The sequence below is a fragment of the Tauraco erythrolophus genome, chromosome 4, assembly GCF_009769465.1.
Source record: "Tauraco erythrolophus isolate bTauEry1 chromosome 4, bTauEry1.pri, whole genome shotgun sequence".
NCBI classification, from domain to species: Eukaryota; Metazoa; Chordata; class Aves; order Musophagiformes; family Musophagidae; genus Tauraco; species Tauraco erythrolophus.
Genome location: NC_141468.1, coordinates 72313716 through 72334368, shown reverse-complemented (window position 1 = coordinate 72334368; position 20653 = coordinate 72313716). Strand labels below are relative to the sequence as shown.

General features: G+C 41.2%; 1 protein-coding gene across 3 annotated transcripts in view; it reads left to right on the top strand.

The window, feature by feature from the left end:
* Positions 1-20653, top strand: part of FAR2 (fatty acyl-CoA reductase 2) — a 151982-nt gene that overhangs the window by 108501 nt on the left and 22828 nt on the right. For all 3 annotated transcript variants that reach the window (XM_086610465.1, XM_086610467.1, XM_086610466.1), the window contains exons 3-6: positions 5514-5689; positions 8557-8736; positions 14821-14998; positions 16365-16409. In XM_086610465.1, the coding sequence (XP_086466591.1) occupies positions 5514-5689; positions 8557-8736; positions 14821-14998; positions 16365-16409 (579 nt within the window). The remainder of the gene's footprint in view (positions 1-5513; positions 5690-8556; positions 8737-14820; positions 14999-16364; positions 16410-20653) is intronic.

The window sequence follows — 20653 nt, the reverse complement described above, 5'->3', positions numbered from 1 at the left end:
TTAATGTCAAAGACCAGCTGGAGTGCATGGACCTCCACCTGAGGATGGATGAGGAGTCAACCGAGAGCCTATGAGTCAGGATTAAAGAGAGGGCAGGGATGTGGTAAACATGCTGGAGGGAAGAGATGCCATCCAGAGGGACCTTGATAGACAGGCTTGTGAGAACCTCATGAAGTTCAGCAAGGCCAAGTGCAAGGTCCTGCACATGGGTTGAGGCAATCCCAAGCACAGGTACAGGCTGGGCGGAGAATGGATTGACAGCAGCCCTGAGGAGAAGGACTTGGGAGTGCTGGTTGATGAGAAGTTCACCATGAGCTGGCAATGTGCGTTTCCAGCCCAGAAAGCCAACTGTATCTGGGGCTGCATCAAAAGAAGCGTGGCCAGCAGGTCGAGGGAGGTGATTCTGCCCCTCTACTCTGCTCTTGTGAGACCCCACCTGGAATACTGCGTTCAGCTCTGGAGTCCCCCACACGAGAAGGATGTGGAGCTGTTGGAGTGGGTCCAGAGGAGGGCCACGAAGATGATCCGAGGGCTGGAGCACCTCTGCTATGAAGACAGGCTGAGAGAGTTGGGGCTGTTCAGCCTGAAGAAGAGAAGGCTCCGGGGTGATCTTATTGCAGCCTTCCAGTACTTAAAGGGGGCCTACAGGAAAGCTGGAGAGGGACTTTTTACAAGGGTGTGTAGTGATAGGACAAGGGGTAATGGCTTTAAATTGAAGGAGGGTAGATTTTGATGAGATTTAAAGAAGAAATTTTTTACAATGAGGGTGGTGAAACACTGGAACATGTTGCCCAGAGAAGTTGTGGCTGCCCCATCCCTGGAAGTGTTCAAGGCCAGGTTGGATGAGGCTTTGAGCAGCCTGGTGTAGTGGAGGGTGTCCCTGCCCGTGGCAGGGAGGTTGGAACTAGATGATCTTTAAGGTCCCTTTCAGCCCAAACCATTCTATGATTTATTTTTTTTTATTGGTCTTATCAAAAAAAAAAAGAAGCTGGCAACATCTGGTTAAAATAGTGTAATTTGGATGCCTTGATAGACCATTGATTTTGTACCACAGGAGGAAAAAACATTACCTTTCTAGTTAAGACATAAAAAGTTGATGCTTTCTGGGTCAGTGACAAAGTGTTTGGCCCTGATCTGGCTGAGGGAGACCTGTGAGTGCTACCACTGAAGAGGCAGCTTGTTGCAGAAAGGAGCCCCAGCGAGTTACTGACTCCGGTGATAGAGTGATGAGGAGCAGTAGCCCACCTTCACCACTGCTTGCACTGCTGGAACGTGTTTATTCAGCACTTTGGAAGATGAACCCTTCGCATTAAGGGAGAGCACAAGAAATGGTGTTAGATAACGTCACCAAGGAAGCAGGAGATCTGCTGTCTCTCCTACCTACATTGCTCGGCAAAGTGCCATCCTTCATGGTACCTGTTACAGTAAGTTGGTGGTTTAGGGGTGAGGACTGCATGTCCAAAAGAAGAAGGACTATGCATGCTGCTTTGAAAGGCAGTTATAAGACATAGGTCTCAACAAATTCATGAAAGTCCTTTTTTAAAGTAGACTATGGCTTAGGCACTCTACTTTTCATTATTTTGTATTTGCTTCACTGAAAACGTCTCCTGAGGAAGAAGCGAAGCCTTTGGCATTTTACATTGTTCAGTCATTTCTTTATTTTTCCAACTGCACTGTTCCATAGATGTGCAATTTGCTATTTTTTTTTGAGGTCTTTGTGTCTTTGTGGTATGGCAAAATTTCTGATTGAAAGATTGATGGGCAGAAATCTCTCTGAACTATTACATGCTTTAAGGCAAGAGCAGAGAACATAGGGAGTTACAGATGTCCTTTGGGAAGGGAGGTCAAAGCTTAAGCAGGCAGGACTAGGGAAAGTGATGCCCACCAAACACACTCAAATATAATATTGCGAGAAATTCTAGGAATCCTGTTTTCATAATAAATGCTTGACAGTGTAAATTGAAATCACAGAGGTTAGATTGTTATTATAAGTGGGAATTGCCTGATTATAACATAAGGAAAAAACATAACAAATCTCAGAGTGAAATTTTCGCCTCTGTTGAGGGGCAGAACAGCCTATGCAGAACTTGAATCCTGTTTTGAGGATTAAAATGAGAATAGCAGCTATTAGGTTTATTTATTCTGTTTTGGTCAAGGCAGCAGTGTTGCCCCTGGAATCCATTAGGATGCTCACAAAGACACCGAAAGCAGGGTAAGTTATTACTGACTCCCCTCAGTTTAATTAATATTGACGCATTTGATCAACTTGAAATCAAACATCTTTCCTTTCTCTTCGCTATAATTTTGCAGTAATTAACGTATCACTTCTGCAGTATGGCTGACTTGGCCAATGTTTTCATGTGGTTCCAACAGTACGGCATGCCAGCCCTCTTCTGTCCATCAAATATATTTTGTACTGGCACATGGCTTCTCAAAAGAAAAGATAGAACAATCCTTACGCCTCATGCAGTTATTGGGGATTTATTATATGTGCTCTGGATGAGTTAATCAGAATTTAGAGGTGCAATTATTGTTTACCTGCAGACTAAGCATCATCTTTATGTTAAGCATTCCTTGAGCTATAGGAAACAGTATAGAGTAAGCTGCATTTGTTTTATCTTTAAATCTTCTTGCACTTTTCTGTAAAGCACTGACAAGTCTGAAATCTTCAGATGCCATAAAAGAGGCAGCAGACTTTGATTAAACAGCTGCTCCTGTTATCTGATTTAATGGTAGCGATGAACTGAATGTTCTTGTGATCCAGAAGGTTTCCAAAGCAGTGTGCTGATTTGTGAGCTTGCATTTAGAAATTGTCTTCATTCAGATAAATGCAGTGAATCATTGGAGGGGGTGAAAAACTACAGCTATTAAGTGGCGTAAAGTAGTAGGCAATACCTAGGAGTAGGCACAGAAACTGAAGGGCATGTTATCCGCAGTGGGAACATCAGGAGGAGACAGCATGTAGGTAGAATAAAACTGTCCAAAATCGAGCAAGGCTGGCACTGCAGAAATACTACTTTTCTTTTTATATACTGTGACTAAAATGGAGAAAAGGCTGATTCATTCTTTCTCTGCCTTTGCATTATTTATGCTGAAGTGAAACAAGTATAAAATAACTCTTATTGGGTAGAGTTTTGTGCTCTCTTTGTAATAGGACAAAAACACGCAGAATCCTCCCTAAAACTCTTAAAAGATAGCTTTGGTCTTACATGGTTTCTCTGAGAAACCTTTCCATTTTGTGTCTTATCAGGGTTTGCTTGAGCGCGATCTCTCATTTTAGAGAGATATATTTAGACAGCCGCTCTAGGATCCTCTTGTTAGAAGACAAGCTTTTTGCAGATATTAATGCTGCTAGTACCAGGTTCTGAACATAAGTCGTTGGGAATCGAGTTCCTACAGTCCAGCTGGTTCTCACCAACATCTTTGTCCATGATTGACTTTCTCAGTCTAGAACTCTAGTCTCTAGCCTAGACTGCATTGCGGAAATACGCATGTAGTGACTGAGAGAAACAAAATTACATTATCATGGCCTAACTTCTGTTAACTTGCTCAAGTTTCAGGTTTCTGAAGGATATGCAGCTGTCTGTTCAAGAAAAATACATGAAGTCAAGTACAGAGTGTACTGCATAGTGGGGAAGGCTAATGATTTTCTTATCACTTCTTTATCCTTAAGAACATTGAGGTTTATCTAGATTTGATTGTCAGATAAGCAGAAAGATGGTAATCCCATAGTCAAACAAGAAAATATTGCTCTTGGTATCAGTTTCATCTTGCATATATCTTTTTCTTTTATTATGTTTAGTTTATGTCACACAATTTCCACACTTACATAAGCACCAGGCAAATGAAAGACAGGACAGTCTCTTAGGGAAACAAGAGGCCATGATAGTTGAGAGATTTATGAACTCAATATTACTGGTGAGTAAGCTACAGAGTAGAGGAAACTACCAAAAAAATGAAGCTACTGAGAAGCCAGCTGGCCCATCTTTCCGCCCCAAGGCGGGTTCAGCTATTTCCTGCCTTTCTTGGCAATGCTTATCTAGACAGCTCTTCGATGCATCCAAAGGCGGTGGCCCACAGCATCCACCAGTAATCTGTCCCAGTATTTAGTTGTTCCTGTCAGTAGACTAGTTACCTTTGAAGTATGGTTATCCTTTGAAATCTAGATTATACCTCTTCAGATCCCACAGCCTCTCTATTCTGTCTATTCTTTCTACCCTTGTTGTTGTTGTCACTCTACCTTGAAAAGGGAAGGTTTTTTTGGACTTCAACTGAAATAATAGTAGCAGTGAAGTTGCTCAAATACAGTAATGCTGGCCAGCGATACAAAACCCTTAGAACAGACACTTCTAAACTTGTGATGATTTTTGCAAATCCTGTCCTACTCCAGCAAACTCACATGGTGTTTTTAAATTCAGGCTTCGCCGTCTTGGCTTGTGAGATTTACCAAATAAAAGGTCTCCAGGTGGAACCTGCAGTAGCCATCTGCTTTCAGTGCACAAGCAGAACTGCACCCAGACCTGCTGTGCTGTTGTCAGTGACTCTGAGCTACTCCCAGAGTAAAAATGGGAACTGAGGAAACTGCTGTTTTCACATAGGTACTTTTCAGGTGAAGACAATATTGATTTCCTTTTCCTTTCAGAAGGTTTGTGCACAGTTGTTTGGCTGTTGAGGGTACCTGCTATCTCAGATCTTAGGCAAAGCAGGATGCTAGATGCTGATTTTTGGACAAGTCATCAGACAGAACAATACATGGAAACGTAGGGATCTTTTTAGTGGACAGCTGCAGAGTCTTGTCGTTCTGCAGAAAACGTGTATTGGAAAGAGCTATGGATTACAGTCACAGGAAAAAAGGGCTGGAAGACAGCTTGAGAGGCCAACTAGCTGTGCACTTGCCCAGTCATGCAAAATTGCTGGTGGCAGCAGCTTTAGCAGTATGGGTTATTGAGGTTCGCCATCTTCCCACTCCAAAGGCAGTTCCCCACAGGACTCATCTGACATGAACAAAGACTGACAGTAGGCAAAGAACAGCATAAGGAAGAGGAGGAGCCAGAATGTGCCCTGCTCCCCCCTCTCCTCAAGTTCTTTGTAGAACCATCAAGAAAATTGCTTGAGTCCAATGCTTCACTAGCTTACCCACTCCATACTCTGCCCTTCTCTTTAGCTCCTATTATGGTCCTGCAAGCAGCCTAGAGAGTGGTTGCAGGAGATGTGGAGATATAGGAATTTCAGTGGCTGTCCCAGGAAACGAGTGATGGAGAGAAGATTCATTCATCTCTTCAGGGCAATGCATTACTTCGTATATTTTTGTTCTGTTTCCCCTGTGAGGTTTTCCCATGGGAGGGAACAAGTGAATTAACTATTTTATAATCTCACTTGTGTCCTCCCTCTGAAAGAACCAAGCATTCTCTTTTGTGCCAATTTCATGGATTGATGTAATCAGACTGGCTACTAATCAAAGTGATCTCAGTAGCCTAATTTCGTACCTGATCTCTCTCTCTTTGTGCTTCAAGGTCTTTGACAGGGTCCGAGAAGATTGCCCTAATTTCCACGAGAAGATTAAGCCTATTAATGGTGAACTCACTCAGCCCAAGCTGGCCATCAGTGCTGAAGATGAGGAGGAGCTTCTGACCTGGGTCAATATTGTCTTCCACTGTGCAGCAACAGTTCGCTTTGATGAACCCCTGAAGTATGTCCTGCTTTCTGTATTTGCTGAGCATGATTCAGAATGCACAACAGCCCGTAACACGCCATTCAGTGTGTCTCTTGTATAGCTGTGGTAATAATTCTCCATGTATGTTTTCGTGCTATGTGTGGTTCTGCGCTGAACGTGCAACGTAAATGCTCTGAAAACGTCACGTGCATATGCACGTCAGAAGTGAAGTATCTTGGCAGATTTCCATGGGAACAGAAGGAAGTGCTGCAAGCTTGGGTTGTGATATAGTAAGGCAGTAAAGCATGACCTAAAATTGGGATAGGGAAAAGCATGGTTTAGGTCAAGAGGGAGATGTTTTGGCAGAATTAGCTGGAGATGGCTTGAAGTGAAACTATGTTGTGTCTGTCTCTAAAGCTAGTGTTAATGGCCTTTCTTTGTCACTGAGTAACTGAAGAGGGAAATGAGATTTTGTTTAAGAAAATAATCTATCAAAGCCTTTAAAATACGCAACACTCAGTGTAATTAACTGTTAACAACAAACGCTTGGTTTCTGAAGGAGCTCCCTTGGGAGTGCCTGTCCGTGAAGGCTTTCCATTAAGAACAAACAGCAGAAATAAGCCACTAAACCAACATTAGATGTGTCAGTGCTTCAATGCAAACTGCAAAGGTCAACAAATCGAGCTGGATGATACGGGTTGCCAGATCTTCAGAGCTTTTTTGAAAAACGCTAAAGCTGTGAGAGTAGAAAACACAATTATCAGTATCAGTCTTCATTTGCTCATACGTAGGCTAAATGGATATCCACTGTGTCCACCATAAATAGTTGCTTTTTGCAACAACTAATTAGAGAACCCACCAGAAAGAAAGCAGCTCTTGATTTAATCTTGAACCATGTGTAGAACCTGGCTCGAGATATAAGTAGCAAAGCACTGCACTGCATTAATAGCCATAAATGTTCTTAAACCAATATGCGAATGCATATGCTGTAAAAATACGTCACAGTGGCACGTAACACCAAAGGGAAACTATGTTTTTGATAAGGAGGATAGCTAGAAAGAAATTAAAAGTTATGATGGTCATCTGCTTGCAGGCAGTATCGAAACTATTTAAAGGCCGATTGCATGTGATCTGTCAAAATCTCTCTGACAGAAGAAGGAAAATCCGGTATGATTAAATGGCAAAATATGAGAAGTTGTTAAAATTGATTTATTCCTGTCTGAATAATAAAATATATTGTATGGGTAAAAGTTCTAGCAAGTTAAATGTGAAAGCCTAATACTGCAGTGCAAATAAAAATTCTGAACATCAATTTGCTAATGGCACAAAAAATAAAAATATTTTTTCAACACGTCAGAAGCGCAAGCTTACCACAGAATATGTAGAGCCCATAGATAAGGGAGGTGCAAAAGCAGTGCTATCAAGATACTAAAAAAGCAGCAACAGAGAAACGAAATGAATTACTGGCATGAACTTGCAGTACATTTAGAGAATTCTCCAGATGGAACTCTTGAGGGCAGAAATCTGAGAAACTGTTATACTGAAATATTAGTAGATGCAGTTTCAATATAAATAGAAAAAATAAAGATTAACAAATCACTAGGGTTAAGTGATATTTCCCTAGAAGGCTAAAGGAACTCTGAGCATCTCAGCAGAAATCCATGCTGGGCCCGTATTCTGAGTGTGACTCTGTTCACCTCCTCTCAGAAGTGATACAATCGAATATAAACGTACATGGAAAAGTGTCATATGAAGGGAAGCTAAAGTAGAAATATTCATCCTGCTAGAAGGGCAGGAGGAAATAGAAATCTATAGAAAATGCTGTTCTTTAATAGCAGCATGCTAAAAAAATGTGTAACTCTGACTTTAGATATTGTGATCCAAACATTAATCATACTCTTAGCTTCTGTTTTCATTAATCTGGACTGTTTACAATTTCTCTTCAATGCTGGCGTAATTAATTTCTTTAGTGTACACTGAAACTGGTTGTCAGCCACTGGAATAGGCTTCCCAGGGAGGTGGTTGAGTCCCCATCCCTGGATGTGTTTAAGAATAGGGTGGATGATCTACTTGAGGATATGGTTTAATGGGAATTAGGGACGGTTGGACTCGATGATCTCTAAGGTCTTTTCCAACCTAGAAATCTATGAATCTATGATAGCATTACTCATAATCTTGTACGTGTTGTTGAAAGCTTCTACTCCTGGGCTGAACAGATTACATATTCCTTAGCCTTTTCCCTTCTGTGCAGGAAAGTGTCTTTCTTCCAGTGCAAAGCATGCAACAAAGTTGAACGTCTGTTCACTGCGATCCATTGCAGATAGTCTCTAGGACAACTCCTAGCTGTGCTGAGTTCTTCAAGGTCAACCTTGCTAAGTGGGACTCTTTTATGCTTATCAGTTCTCCTTTCCGTTCCTTGGGAATTTAAGCTGTTATCTCTAATTGTGCCCTCTTTAAGTACGAATCTTTTTTTCCGTGTCCAAGAACCCTTTGCTGCTTACTGAAACCAGGTGTTTATCTGGTTTAGCAGTGGTCCCTTAATGAGAAAGTTGAATGGATACCCTAGGAAACATAATGCCTCAGTGGTCACGTGTGTTGAAACTGTTTGTTCCAGGAAGGGGTGTCAAATATGTCAGATGTAGAGATGTTAGTGAAATGTTACCTCTAATCCTTCAAGTACAGTAAAAATATCTGAGAGGCATTCTGTGGCCAGAACAGCGAATCCAACAGCGTTGCTCTGAAAGCTGGTTTAGCCCATGCATTTCAGTGAAGCTTTCTGCTTTGCTGTGACCTCCTTCTCTTCCCTTACTTCCCTTCTCAATATTTGAGGTTTGGATAATGCTCACCTTTCATATATTCTTTCCAGTGAAACACATTTTGTTTCTTTCCCCTGCCCTGTTTAGACATGCCCTGCAACTGAATGCAATGGGCACACAGCGGCTTCTAGAGCTGGCCCGGCAGATGCGGAACCTCGAGGCCTTCATCCACATCTCCACCGCCTATTCAAACTGTGTCCGGAAATACATAGAAGAAGTCATTTATCCTCCACCAGCTGAACCCAAGAAGCTCTTTGATTTAGTAGAGTAAGTAGGAACCGCACCACCTCTTCTGACATTGGTTTTACTTCATTCTGTAGAAGACCTCTCAATTGTTCATGTAACCTATCCGGTGGGATTTCTGTTCGTAGTTGCTGTTATTGCTGTATGGCCTTGTCTGCACACACCTGTACCAGCAAGAAATGCTGGCCATGAGACCGAGACCCGGTCAAGAGAGCACTTCTGTTATAGTTGGCTTTGAGGGGTACTGGACACCAAATGTCATCCAGTAGGTCTGTTCTTTCTGGATTTGCTCTTGAAACTAGCTTTACTGAGAATTTTTGAAAATAGAAGAAATAGAGACTCTGTTTTGGAGCCTTTTTTATCTGGAGAGCTGCTGAAGTCAGGCTTTATCAATGTTTGGTTGAGCTTAACAATATTTTTCCAAATACAAAAGTATTAGACAATAGCATAAACCACACTTAATAACCCTGTGATTTCAGCTACCTCTAAATTTTTTCACACACCGTTTTTAAGAAGACCGTGTGATTTCATGAGAGTCCAGCATTGAGTAAGTTACACATGAGTGTATTTGCTGCCAGGAATGGGGTTGTATTGCTGCTTTCTGTAAGACTCAGCTCTGTTGCCACCTTAAGAACTGAAATTTTTCATACACCTGATATTCATTTCTTTATCTCTTCAGCATCCCAATGTTGTTTCCACTTATTTCAACAATCTTGTGGTATTAAATCGGAGTTATATGGGGATGAGTTAGAAACAGGCTGGTTTAGAAGCAGTTCAGTGTGAGAATGCAGGACTTTGAGGGAAAAACAAAAGAGTTTGTTTAATTGAATTTACTGATATGAAGAGTAATTACAAAGAATTAACAAAATCTGCTGATAAAAGCCCCTAGAAACCTTCCCTTTGGAAGAATTTTCCCACAGCTGTAACTTTGTTTTCATTTATTTTCTAGTAGTATTCCATTTGTGGGAAATAAGCAACTGACCTGTGAACTAGTAACCCAAAGAGCTGATATAAAAATCTTTCTTCTCTTTAATTTAGGGTGATAGGAGAGGAGATGAATTAATGTCCAGTAGGAGAACCATTGCATTTTTATTTAAAAAAATTGTTTATCTTAAGATATAATTTAACTGTTTGAGAGCTGCTCCAGAAAATTTAGTATAAATCAGTGTTTTCTATTTGAATTTCTCTGGTAGTCTGTATTCTTGGATATGTTTAATTCCAGCTAGTAGCCATCTATCTGGAGTATTGCGTCCAGTTCTGGAGTCCCCAGCATAAGAAGGACATGGACCAGTTGGAGAGGGTCCAGAGGAGGGCCACGAAGATGATAAGAGGGCTGGAGCACCTTTCCTATGAGGACAGGCTGAAAGAGTTGGGGCTGTTCAGCCTGGAGAAGAGGAGGCTCCGGGGTGACCTTATAGCGGTCTTCCAGTACCTCAAGGGGGCCTGCAAGAAAGATGGGGAGAGGCTGTTCAGGAGGGCCTGTTGTGATAGGACAAGGGGTAATGGTTTTAAAATAGAGGGAGGTAGATTCAGATTGGATATTAGGAAAAAATTTTTTACCATGAAAGTTGTAGAACACTGGAACAGGTTGCCCAGAGAGGTGGTAGATGCTCCATCCCTGGAGACGTTCAAGGCCAGGTTGGACGAGGCCCTGAGCAACCTGATCTAGTTGGAGATATCCCTGTTCCTTGCAGGGGGGTTGGACTAGATGACCTTTGAAGGTCCCTTCCAGCCCCAACCATTCTATGATTCTATGATTTATTCAGCAAGTGGAGAGTGATAAAAACGTAAGAAATGCTGTGGTGCATTAGAGCAGTGGACTGCCTGGCCCAATGTCTTCCCCTCAACAATGGCAATGGGAGATGCTGTTTAAGGTAACTACACAAGCCTGGATACTTTTTGCAATCTGTTCCCCTTGTAGCCTCCCAGAAACCAGAACTGTAGTGTGAGAGGTGTTATATCCTATTCTTGTTTGACTGATTTTTGAATCCGTGAATTTGTTTAATCCCTTTTTGAACTTTCTGGTACTCTGCCTCTGCAACTCCCTGTGGCAGCAAGTTCCAAAAGTTTACTGACTGCTGTGTAAAGACAAGCTTTGTTTTACCCTTTTCAAGCTATCACACTAATAGTTTTGTTGCATGTCCCATAGTTGCAGCATTGCAGTATTTACCCTATTCACTGCCTCTGCAGTTCTGTAAATCTGTATTGCATTCACCCTGGGCCTTCTCTTCTGCAGCCTGAAGAGTCCCAGCCCTTTTACTGTCTCCTCATATCCCAACCATTGTGTCTCCTTGATGATTTTAGCTGCCCTTCCCCTGCCTTTTTTACCTCCTCTCTCTCCCTGAGGTGCAGGGGCCAGACAGAACTGCATACGGTACTCGAGGTGTGGTCACTCAAAGTTTTATTTAAATAGCTTCAAAAAGACACCCATGGTCTTGTTCTCAGTACCTGATGATGTACTGACTTTTTTTGTCTGCTGCTTCTCATTGACCTGGAGATTTCGTAGAGCTGTCAGCTGTGCTTCCAAGAGCTCTTGCTGAGCTGCAACTGGCAGTTCTGAGTTCAGCAACCTCTAAGACCAGTTTAGACTGCTTTTACCTAAATGCATTACCTTACCTTTATTTACAGGGAATCTAATCTGCCACTTTTTTGCTCACCGACTCAGTTTTACAACATCCTTCGGAGTTCATCACTATCAATGTTACATTTCACTGCCCCAAAAAAGTTTACCATCACTTGCAACTTTGAAAACACTTGGTGTTAATGGCTCATATAAAAGAGGCTCCAGCAAAAGACTGAATGCTAATCAGAAAACGTGCAGAAGTGCCTGGCTACCCCAGAGGTTGCTACTTCAGCTGCTTCAAATAAGACACTAGTATCATAGTCTGCATGTGCAACAGAGAGGATGATGTTTGAAAGAAAGGTTGAGTGACAGAGGATGGGCTTTCAGATATATTCTTTGATGTGTTTATCTTAGTAGTATGTTTGGTTGTTTTTTCTTAGCCACATAATTAGAGATGGGGTTTCTTGCTTTCTTACTAGATTTTTAAATTTGTTTTACTGTTTTTCCTATGTCCCATACTCCACAAGTTCACCACCTTCTGATACTTCTAGTGAGACAGAATTCACAGCATGCTCTCAGCTAGGATGGCATCTGTTTCTTTACAGTGTTTGCAGGTAGCATTATAATTGCTTACAGCAAAGACAACCACTGCTTTCAAAGGCATTGAAACCAGGTGGGCCTTGTTGAAAATCACTGGGGGGGAGACACACACGAAGCAGAGTTGGAAGGAGATGGGAAAGATGCACTAATATGTGGATATCTGGGTCCAGAAGGTTTCAGAGAAAGGAGATTTATAGATGCCAGAATGTTACCTGCAAAAAGGGAGGGAGAAAAAAGCAGACAAGGAAATATAAACTCCCTTCAAAAAGGAGGAAGAAATACAAGTCATGTTTTGCATCAGCCAGCTCTGAAAGCTTTCCTTCACAAACAACCCCTGTCTTAAAGTGCTCTTCTGCAAGTGCATTAAGAGACATGATCACACAACTGGATGCAATAACAGATCCATTTAATGATGGTTTTGGCCATGCAATTGATATATGCTTACTATTCTTTATTCAGTTGAAATTGTAAACAGGACTCTTAGCTGTTTCTTTTTCTGTTCTTATCCTCCTATTATATCCCTGCTTTCCAGTATTTTGATATTTAACCTGCAAGTAAAGCTTTAGGCTTAATCTGTGTAAACTGAAAGTCACACTTCTAAGTGCTGCCAGGCCAACAGAGGAAACATATAATCTGCCACATCAAGCAAGATTTGCCTTAATCTAAAGCTGAGGGAAATCACCTTTGAAGGGCGTGCTGAGGTAAGGAACACAGCACACAGGGAAGTGTGGGCTGAAGCAAAACTGTCTTCATTATTGCAGCAAATGAAAATCCATCATCACTTACAAGAAAGACAGTGTCCTTATTAACGCGAAGTGATTAACACAGAAAGTTATCTTTTCCTGTGGCAGAGCAGTTTAGTGCATATATGTCGTGAAAGAAGAGGTTCCTAATTGTTTAATTGGCATCTCTTGTTTCTGCAGGGCAATTGCAGCAGTGAGCAAAAGCAGTAGCTTTGTGATTTAGTGTTTCGAAACCTTCAAAGTAGGTCAGAGAGGAGTAGGAACAGTTCACCTCGCTCAACTGTCAGCTCAGTGCTCCCGTGATGGTAGTGCTGGTAGATCAAATCACCTGGTAGGATGGTACCCTCGAGACAGGCAGGAGCATGGTCCTCCTGATGACCACTTAAAGTAACACAGAGGCCTGGCTGGAAGGATGAGGGCAAGGGGAGATTGCTTGTCCTTGTACTTCTATACCTGTCTTTGCTTTGTGAGAAACACTAACCTATAAGCCTCTGTTATTAAAAAAAAAAAAAAAAAAAAATGAGAGGAGGAGACTTGTGTATGCAGCTTAATCTGAGTTCCCAAATGAACCTAGTCTTGCTCTGGGCTCCACAGAAATAGACTCTCCTTTTGGTAGGCTGGTAGTTAATTACTTGACAGATTCAAACAATGGCAGCTGAGCTGAGACCCTGAGGAGGCTGGGTTCAATGGCTGCCTAAACTGGCTTTGTAAATTAAGTCAATATTGTGTGCTGCTTATAGCCTCTGCATAGCTCAACTTCATATTTTATGCTTAAACAATTTTTCTGCCTTGTTGCTGAAGCATGGGACTAGGGTTGCAAAGGAAAGTATTTGTGCCTCTATAAAGCCTTTTTTATTTAAAAAAAAAAATCTATATACTAAAAACTGTCAGATTCTTTTTTAACTCATTCCAAAACTGAGAGATACGCTGAATTCAACCCTCCTCGGCAAACTGTTTTACAGTTTCAATGAAACAGAGTTTTCTCATACAACAGTTTTCCTGTAATATTTCCATCTGTGTCTCATGAGAGCCACCTGAAAAGCGGTGTGCCACCTCAGCCATCAGGTGTTTGCACGTTTAAGTTGATATGATGGAGTCATTCTCCAGGTGTGACAGTCTCCACTTTTTACTCCTCTCCCCTTGACCTCCACCCGTTTCTGAAATTCAAGAGAAAGAGGGGTGAAGCAAGGATCCCCAGGAAACCATATCCTTGCAAAGCCCCTGGGAAGAGCACAGCCCTTCAGTCTGAACTGTAAGTCCACAGAGTTAATTACAAATTGGATTACAGGAGTTAATCTTTGATTCAGCAGTGTAACACCAGACTGCTGAAAGCCTGTTGGGGATTGGCAGCGGTGTGCAAGGGCTCTGGAAGTACAACCCGTTCCTGTCCTTTCGACTCAAATACCGGCAGGACCCATGAAGCCTCGGTAGCGTGCCAGGAAAGAGCCTTTGAGCCTTAGAACCTCGCTGCAGCCCTACGGTGGCAAGGGCTGCTCTTTGAAGGGTATATACGTAACTACTTCAGGAGGATTAGATACTTGAATACCAAAAAAAAAAAAAGCTGGGTGGTTTTTGGGAGAGTTGGGTTTTTTTTTATTTTTAAGCAACTAGCACTGACAGTTTCCTAATTTCCTGTGTGAACAAGCCAGTGGAAAACCAGAAAGGAGCATCTAACATTGTAAATTGTGTTACTGGAATAATACCACAGTAGTACGTTGTTTTAGCTTTCGAGACCTTTGTAACACTACTTGACTCCATAACTCAATGTTACCAAGAATCTCCTGAAGCGTACTTGGGAGTATATAGGGTCTGTGTTGACTAAGGATGAGTGCTGCCTAGGGAAGAGTGCCAGGTTGGAAAGCTCCATCGATCTGTAGACCGCAGCTATATCTACGTTACAGATTGCAGTGAAACACACACAAGAGATGATTGCTTTAGAATGAGGTTGTGTAGATACCTGAAGTTGAGCTGGGCATCATAGCATGGAGCTCACCGGGGTTATCTTGCACTTTGAAGACAAAAGTAACCTTTCTCCCACAGAGCTATTCTAAATCCAAACCAGTTGCTCCTTGCTCTGTCTTAAATGGCTTTGACTTGCTTATCCTTTGTTTCAGGTGAGGATTCTTGTCTCATTGGTCTTTTTTGCCTCAATCCCTTCTCTTGCTGCATGGTGGATAAGGACACTCTGCTTGTTTCCTGTAGGTGGTTGGATGAATCGATCCTTCAAGACATCACACCCAAGCTGCTTGGGGACTGGCCCAACACTTACACCTACACTAAAGCCTTGTCAGAATACTTGATTCAGCAAGAGAAAGGAAACTTGAACATTGCTATCATCAGGCCATCCATCGTGGGAGCTAGCTGGCACGAGCCTTTCCCGGTAAGCATGAGTACATAGCAATTCCCTACTGAGAGCCCTTTGATACAGCTGTAGCTGCAGTACTGTCGGGAATCTGTCCCTACTTGCAGCAGCGTCTGCTTGAGAAACAGGTTTATAGGAAAGCATGTGGAAGAGGTGGAGGACCTATGCTGGAGTAGAACAGCAAGCCTTCTTCAGCATCTTCAGGAAAAGTTCTTGCCTGCAAGTGAAAAGAGCGTATTTAAGCAATAAAAAGAAAAACTGGGATAATGATGGTGCAAAATGCTGGACTTGCAGCTGACAGTCTTACAAGCAGAGGATCATGCCCAGACAGGCACACAGGGGAGTTTCTGTACTAGCTGGGGAAACACAAGATCTGAGTTTCAGTCACAGTACTGATGCATTTTAGGTCAAATCTTTCCATAGTCTAGTCAGACTATTAATGAGGTCTTGATGAGCGCCCCAGACCTTCATGTGGTCCTTGAAAGCATTTGATAATGTCACGTGCAGTTACCTAGTATCTCATACAACAGTTGAGTAGTCATTGAATTCACCGGATTCACACTCATATGGGCCTGTTGCAGAACCAAATGTCAGCCACACGGTAGTTAAATGCAGCTGTACCTCTGGACTGAAATAATTCACTAAGCTAAATATACTGGTAGGAATAATGTGCCCTAACATCGCAGCCAAATTGGAAAGGAACATAAAGTCACCTTTGGCTTTCATGCAGCTCGAAGCATGCCAAAGATGGCTGAGATATGGCCGAGGCTCTGGGCCAAGCTCCCCATCTTGGAAAGCCAGGGAGAGCTCTGTTATGTGTCATAACCTGTTTTGGGTCAGACAGCTCATCGCTGCTCTTAACTCCAGCTCTCACAAGTGGCAGTTCCCTGACCTGAAGTAGGATGGGACTCGAAAGTGTGGTGGTGTTTTTCTTTTTTCTTCCTTACCTTAGAAATTAGCTGGAGCGACCCAATCAGTCTCAGGGACATCTGCCTGTTGTATGTCAGAGGGTATGTAACACGCTGACTGTTTTCAGCAAGTGTGACAGCACCAAGACCCTGTAGTGTTTAAAGCCAGAGTTTATTCCTGTATCTAAGTTGTTATAGGAGGGAAGTGGTTTCTGAAAACAAAATTAGATTCTGTTGTTGATGGGTCAACTGCAGACAGAATGAGGTATCATCCAATGCATCCCTATTCAAAATCAGTGAGGTACCTCGTACTGGTTAGCTTCCTGGCAGCTGTCCCAGGTAGGTTGGCATCCATCTTCACTGGTATCTGGTTGCTTCTTTGTCTACACCACAGCATTATAGCCCTTTCACCATTTCAAAGACCGTGTAAGTAACGTGTCATTGAAAGAAATACTAATCATTCTTCTTTTTTGCAGGGTTGGATTGACAACTTTAATGGGACAAGTGGAATACTGGTTGCGGTATGTCTAGTTACTATTTAAGCTTCCCTTAAAGCAGAGTTGGAGTTACTAAAATAGCAACTCTAAAGTTACTCTACAGCCTTACTTAGAAATTGTGTGCAGAACAGGATCATAGCAAGTTTCTGAATCTGGTAGAAAGATGTCACACACTTGCCATACACCTGTATGCCTGTAGGACCCAGAAGACTGTCTATTTATGCTGCTCTCAGGAAAGGACATTGAAAGAGCACGTTGCTGGTTCATTGCCTGTGAATTGTGGTTTCTAAAAAAAACCTAAAGTTTTGAACAAATTTGGCCAAATTTTCAAAGAAAGGGCAAAAGATGCATTCTTGAAACTAGGGTAATTCACAGATGTCAAAGCTTGAATCTTATAACAGAACTTGTTTTTTCAGGCCAGATTACCATGCCATCAATACAAGGCAGCATTATTTATCCTTTCATTTATCTTCATAGATATTGTTGCTAAGTCCATCGCTATAGTTTGTGACCACTCCGCAATAACAAAGATTCTGAGTCTCGCTTGCCGTTGCTTTATACAAGATTTCTCCTTGTGCAGAGTGCACCTAAATAATGTGCGTAACTATCAATTCAGACTCTTAGTCACACGGATAATTCACTGTATTCTTGCTCGACAGTGAAGTGCACTATTGTGCAAAATGGCGAGGAACAAACCCATAACTTAATAAAATATTCCCTGTAATATGAAAACAGTTACATTAAAATGTAGCATAAGAAAACAGTGAAGTTGCATACCTTTTCTCCCGGCTTCTATTTTTTTTTCTGAACTAAAATTGCTGCCTTAGGTCTATTTGTCAATGCATAATGCTGTATAGCTATGGGTAGATATTTTTGTTTGTTTATGATTTGTCCAACTTGATTACTTTGTAAAAACTATGTTATAATCAACTTGATGCAGTGTATAAAAGGATTAGTAGTCTACAGTCATAGGAGAGCAGAATAAAATCCAGATATCATCTTGTTAAAAAAGCTCATTTATACCTGAAGTAGAGCATAAATAGAAACTGTTGCAGTTACTTCTGGAATCCACAGGACTGGTGAAATTAGTGGGTATGTCTCAGCTAATGCTTTTACCTGAAACCCCAGTTATGCATTTCAGAGACATTCAAAAGCCCCCAAACGCATCGTTTGTGTTCACAAAGTGTTATTAGCTCCTATTAATGTCACAGTTTCTTTAAGATAATTATCTATGAGCCTTTTACTCATTTTTGACTGCTTATAAAGTTGCACCGCCTTTCTGCCCTACTCCCAGGAACTTGTGCTGTTTTCTGTGTTCTTTCATGACGTCTTGTCGTCATCATAATAAAGGTTTTGCAGTTCCTTAATTTTGCACATCCACTCCTTACATTTTCATGTGACAGGTTCTAACTTTCATAATGATATCTGTGAGCTTTTATTTCTTTATGATTACTTTTGAGCATTAAATACATCTGTCACAAAAATTTGTCCAGAATTGGTTTACAGGAAAGATGTTATGCAAAAAAGCTCCATTGCATTGCGCTTTATTCCCCACAAGTGAATTACCTAAGTAAACAAATTACAGCAGCTAGCTGTCATATGTGTATCATATGCCAGTACGTTATGAAACACAGGCCAAATTCATATGCTTTTAGCCATATGAAAACATGCCAATCAAATCTTTTGTCACTCCCCCTTCCTTTTTTCTTTTCTTTTAATCTGCCAACAGGTAAAAAACACCTAATGGTTAAGTATTTGGAAATTTGCCCTGTATATCAGTCTTTTTTTAATAGTGTCTGCTTTAGGAACTTACTCTAGAGCCTGCATATATTTTATATGCTTATCTTTTGCCACTCACCAGTAACTAATATTTTCTATTCTTCAAAGCAAAAAGATTTCTAACCTTACTGAATGCAACAGCAAACCTTATGGTGGATTCACTCAGGTCAGGTTTCGCACGCAGATGCCAGCCTGTATCTTTATCTCCAAATTAACTCCATGGAAAGTAAAGATTTTTTTAGATTCTAAGGTCACTGTAGTAAATAGCTTCCCTTCCTTTTTATATAAAAGTTTTGACTCGTGCTAAATAGTTTTGAAATAGAGATGGTATTTTTTTGGTTCAGGATTGAAGCTCTGAGGTTCTTCAATACAGGAAATAGAGACAATGACATTCGTGTCATCTGCACTGAGCTCTTCTGTGATGGAATTTAACTATTTGATATGTCTCGATCTATAGAATCAAGATATATCTCAATAACTTTATCGAGACTTAACCAAGAAAAAGGCAAAAAGCAATGACAAAAAGGTGTAAAGATGAGGTTATTGTCCGTGTTCAACGCCTCTTTGGCCCCACAGGCAGTGGTGTTAGCTGGTATCAGTCAGGAGCAGAGACCTCGTGATGTGGAGAAGCAAGGGGGGATTGCCAGTGCTGACAGACAGTATTTGTCTTGTACCATCTCCAGTTGCTACTGAACTTTGTTGGACTGGTACTAGTTTTCAGGCAATGAAAAGTATTTATTATTAAGGAGGCCAAAAGACTTTTGGTTTTCTGAGGGGGGCAAAAAACAAGTACGTATTTTGAATTAATGTGCTTGGATATGGTGAATTGGTAAATCTTATTTGATAGTTTGGAAATTAACCCTTGAGCATGTGAGTTATACATTAGTTCGATTACCTCGAAGTTGTGTGATTAAAACCAGCTGTCTCAGCTAAGTGCATTTCAAAGCATATTTATTAGTCAATTAGCTTTATCAGCCTTAATTAAGGATGGAAAAAGCAAAAGGGAAGTGTTTTGGCATTTGTGTATTTTTTTTAAAGCTCCTCTCCATACTAAAATATCCATTTACCACTTCTAACCCAAGCTTATCCTATATGGAGAACAACCCCTAGATTCAGATTTGGTTCCGGTCATCTTTGGGATCATCTGGGCAGAATCTGAACTCCAAACCTTGCAAAGTTGTTTGGTGGTTGTTTTTTTTTCCTCAGTCACCACTACAATATTTGAGTTTGATCATTTCATTCCATGAATAGATATATTTCTTTTAAATATTCTTGAAATACGGGACTTCAAGTTGTTCTTGGTAGTCTAATTATGTTTCTTTTACCTACAGTTGTTCCGGCTGCTGTGGGGAAAGACTATGTTGATTGGAAAACAAAATGAAATTAATTACGCTTCTGCTGGACTGTAATTGAGGCATTTTGTCTCACTGTTCCATATTACATGTAAAGAATTTCACAGGCAATGAAGCTGTAGGGCAGAACCGTGGTTTAACTCATATTCTGGACAGTGACTGGCCCCAAACTGCTTCAGCTGAGAGGCTGTCCAGGAACATCAGACTCAGACCGGGAAATGGTTTCAGAGTTTTCAGCTACAGTAGCTTCTACTTCACTAAAGAGAAAATAGTCAGCAACTATAAACAGAAATCAAACCATAGCTGATAAAGGAGTACCAAACCATTTCCAATCTTAAAAGTAACTTAAAACATTTAAACTTGAAGTCTTTATTAAATACACAATATATGAAATGCCTAATTCCTCCATGTGTATATGACCATCACATGCTGCTCTCAGTACAGGCATGTTTGCAACACGTCCATCAAACTTCCTAGTTTTGAAGACCTCGAAAAGGTCTTTAGCGTACCTGTGAAAACGTGATAGTTGATCACACAGTGGTCTCTAGTGGGCATGTGTTCACAGCAGTGGAAAATTCATAGCTGAGCTTGATTTGCTGCTTTGCTTCTTTTTGCTTGTTTTTCCTTGAAAAATTAGTAGCAGGAACAACAACAACAAAAAAATCATAGTGATGTTGCAAGTTAAGGATTTAATGCCTAAGCATACCTGCAGCTCAGCTTAGGCAGCAGAGATTGACTGCATGCCATGGGTTTGAGGAGGATGGAGTCATGTGGGGAAGCTTACACAGTTGCTTGTGTCTGATACTGTCTATGATCTCTCTGCCAGCTGCACCATGGATGAGATGAGACTGTTTAGGAGTCTTAGCTCATGAAAATTAAATCAGTCATAAGTGGTATTCCCTTACTTGCAAGCTGTGAAATGTAACAAAACCATCTGATTATAGAAGGGGAAAGGAGGGAGAGTGAGACAGAATAAAAAAAAAAAAACAAACCACAGATAAATACCTCCCAAACAGGGAGTGTGGTGTCCCTTAAAATCCACTGATAACCAGTAGACAATGGCATGTGTTTTACAAGTTAATATCAAATCTTAAATGCTTTTTTCATCACATCTTTCTTCTCCCCAGAGTTTAGGCA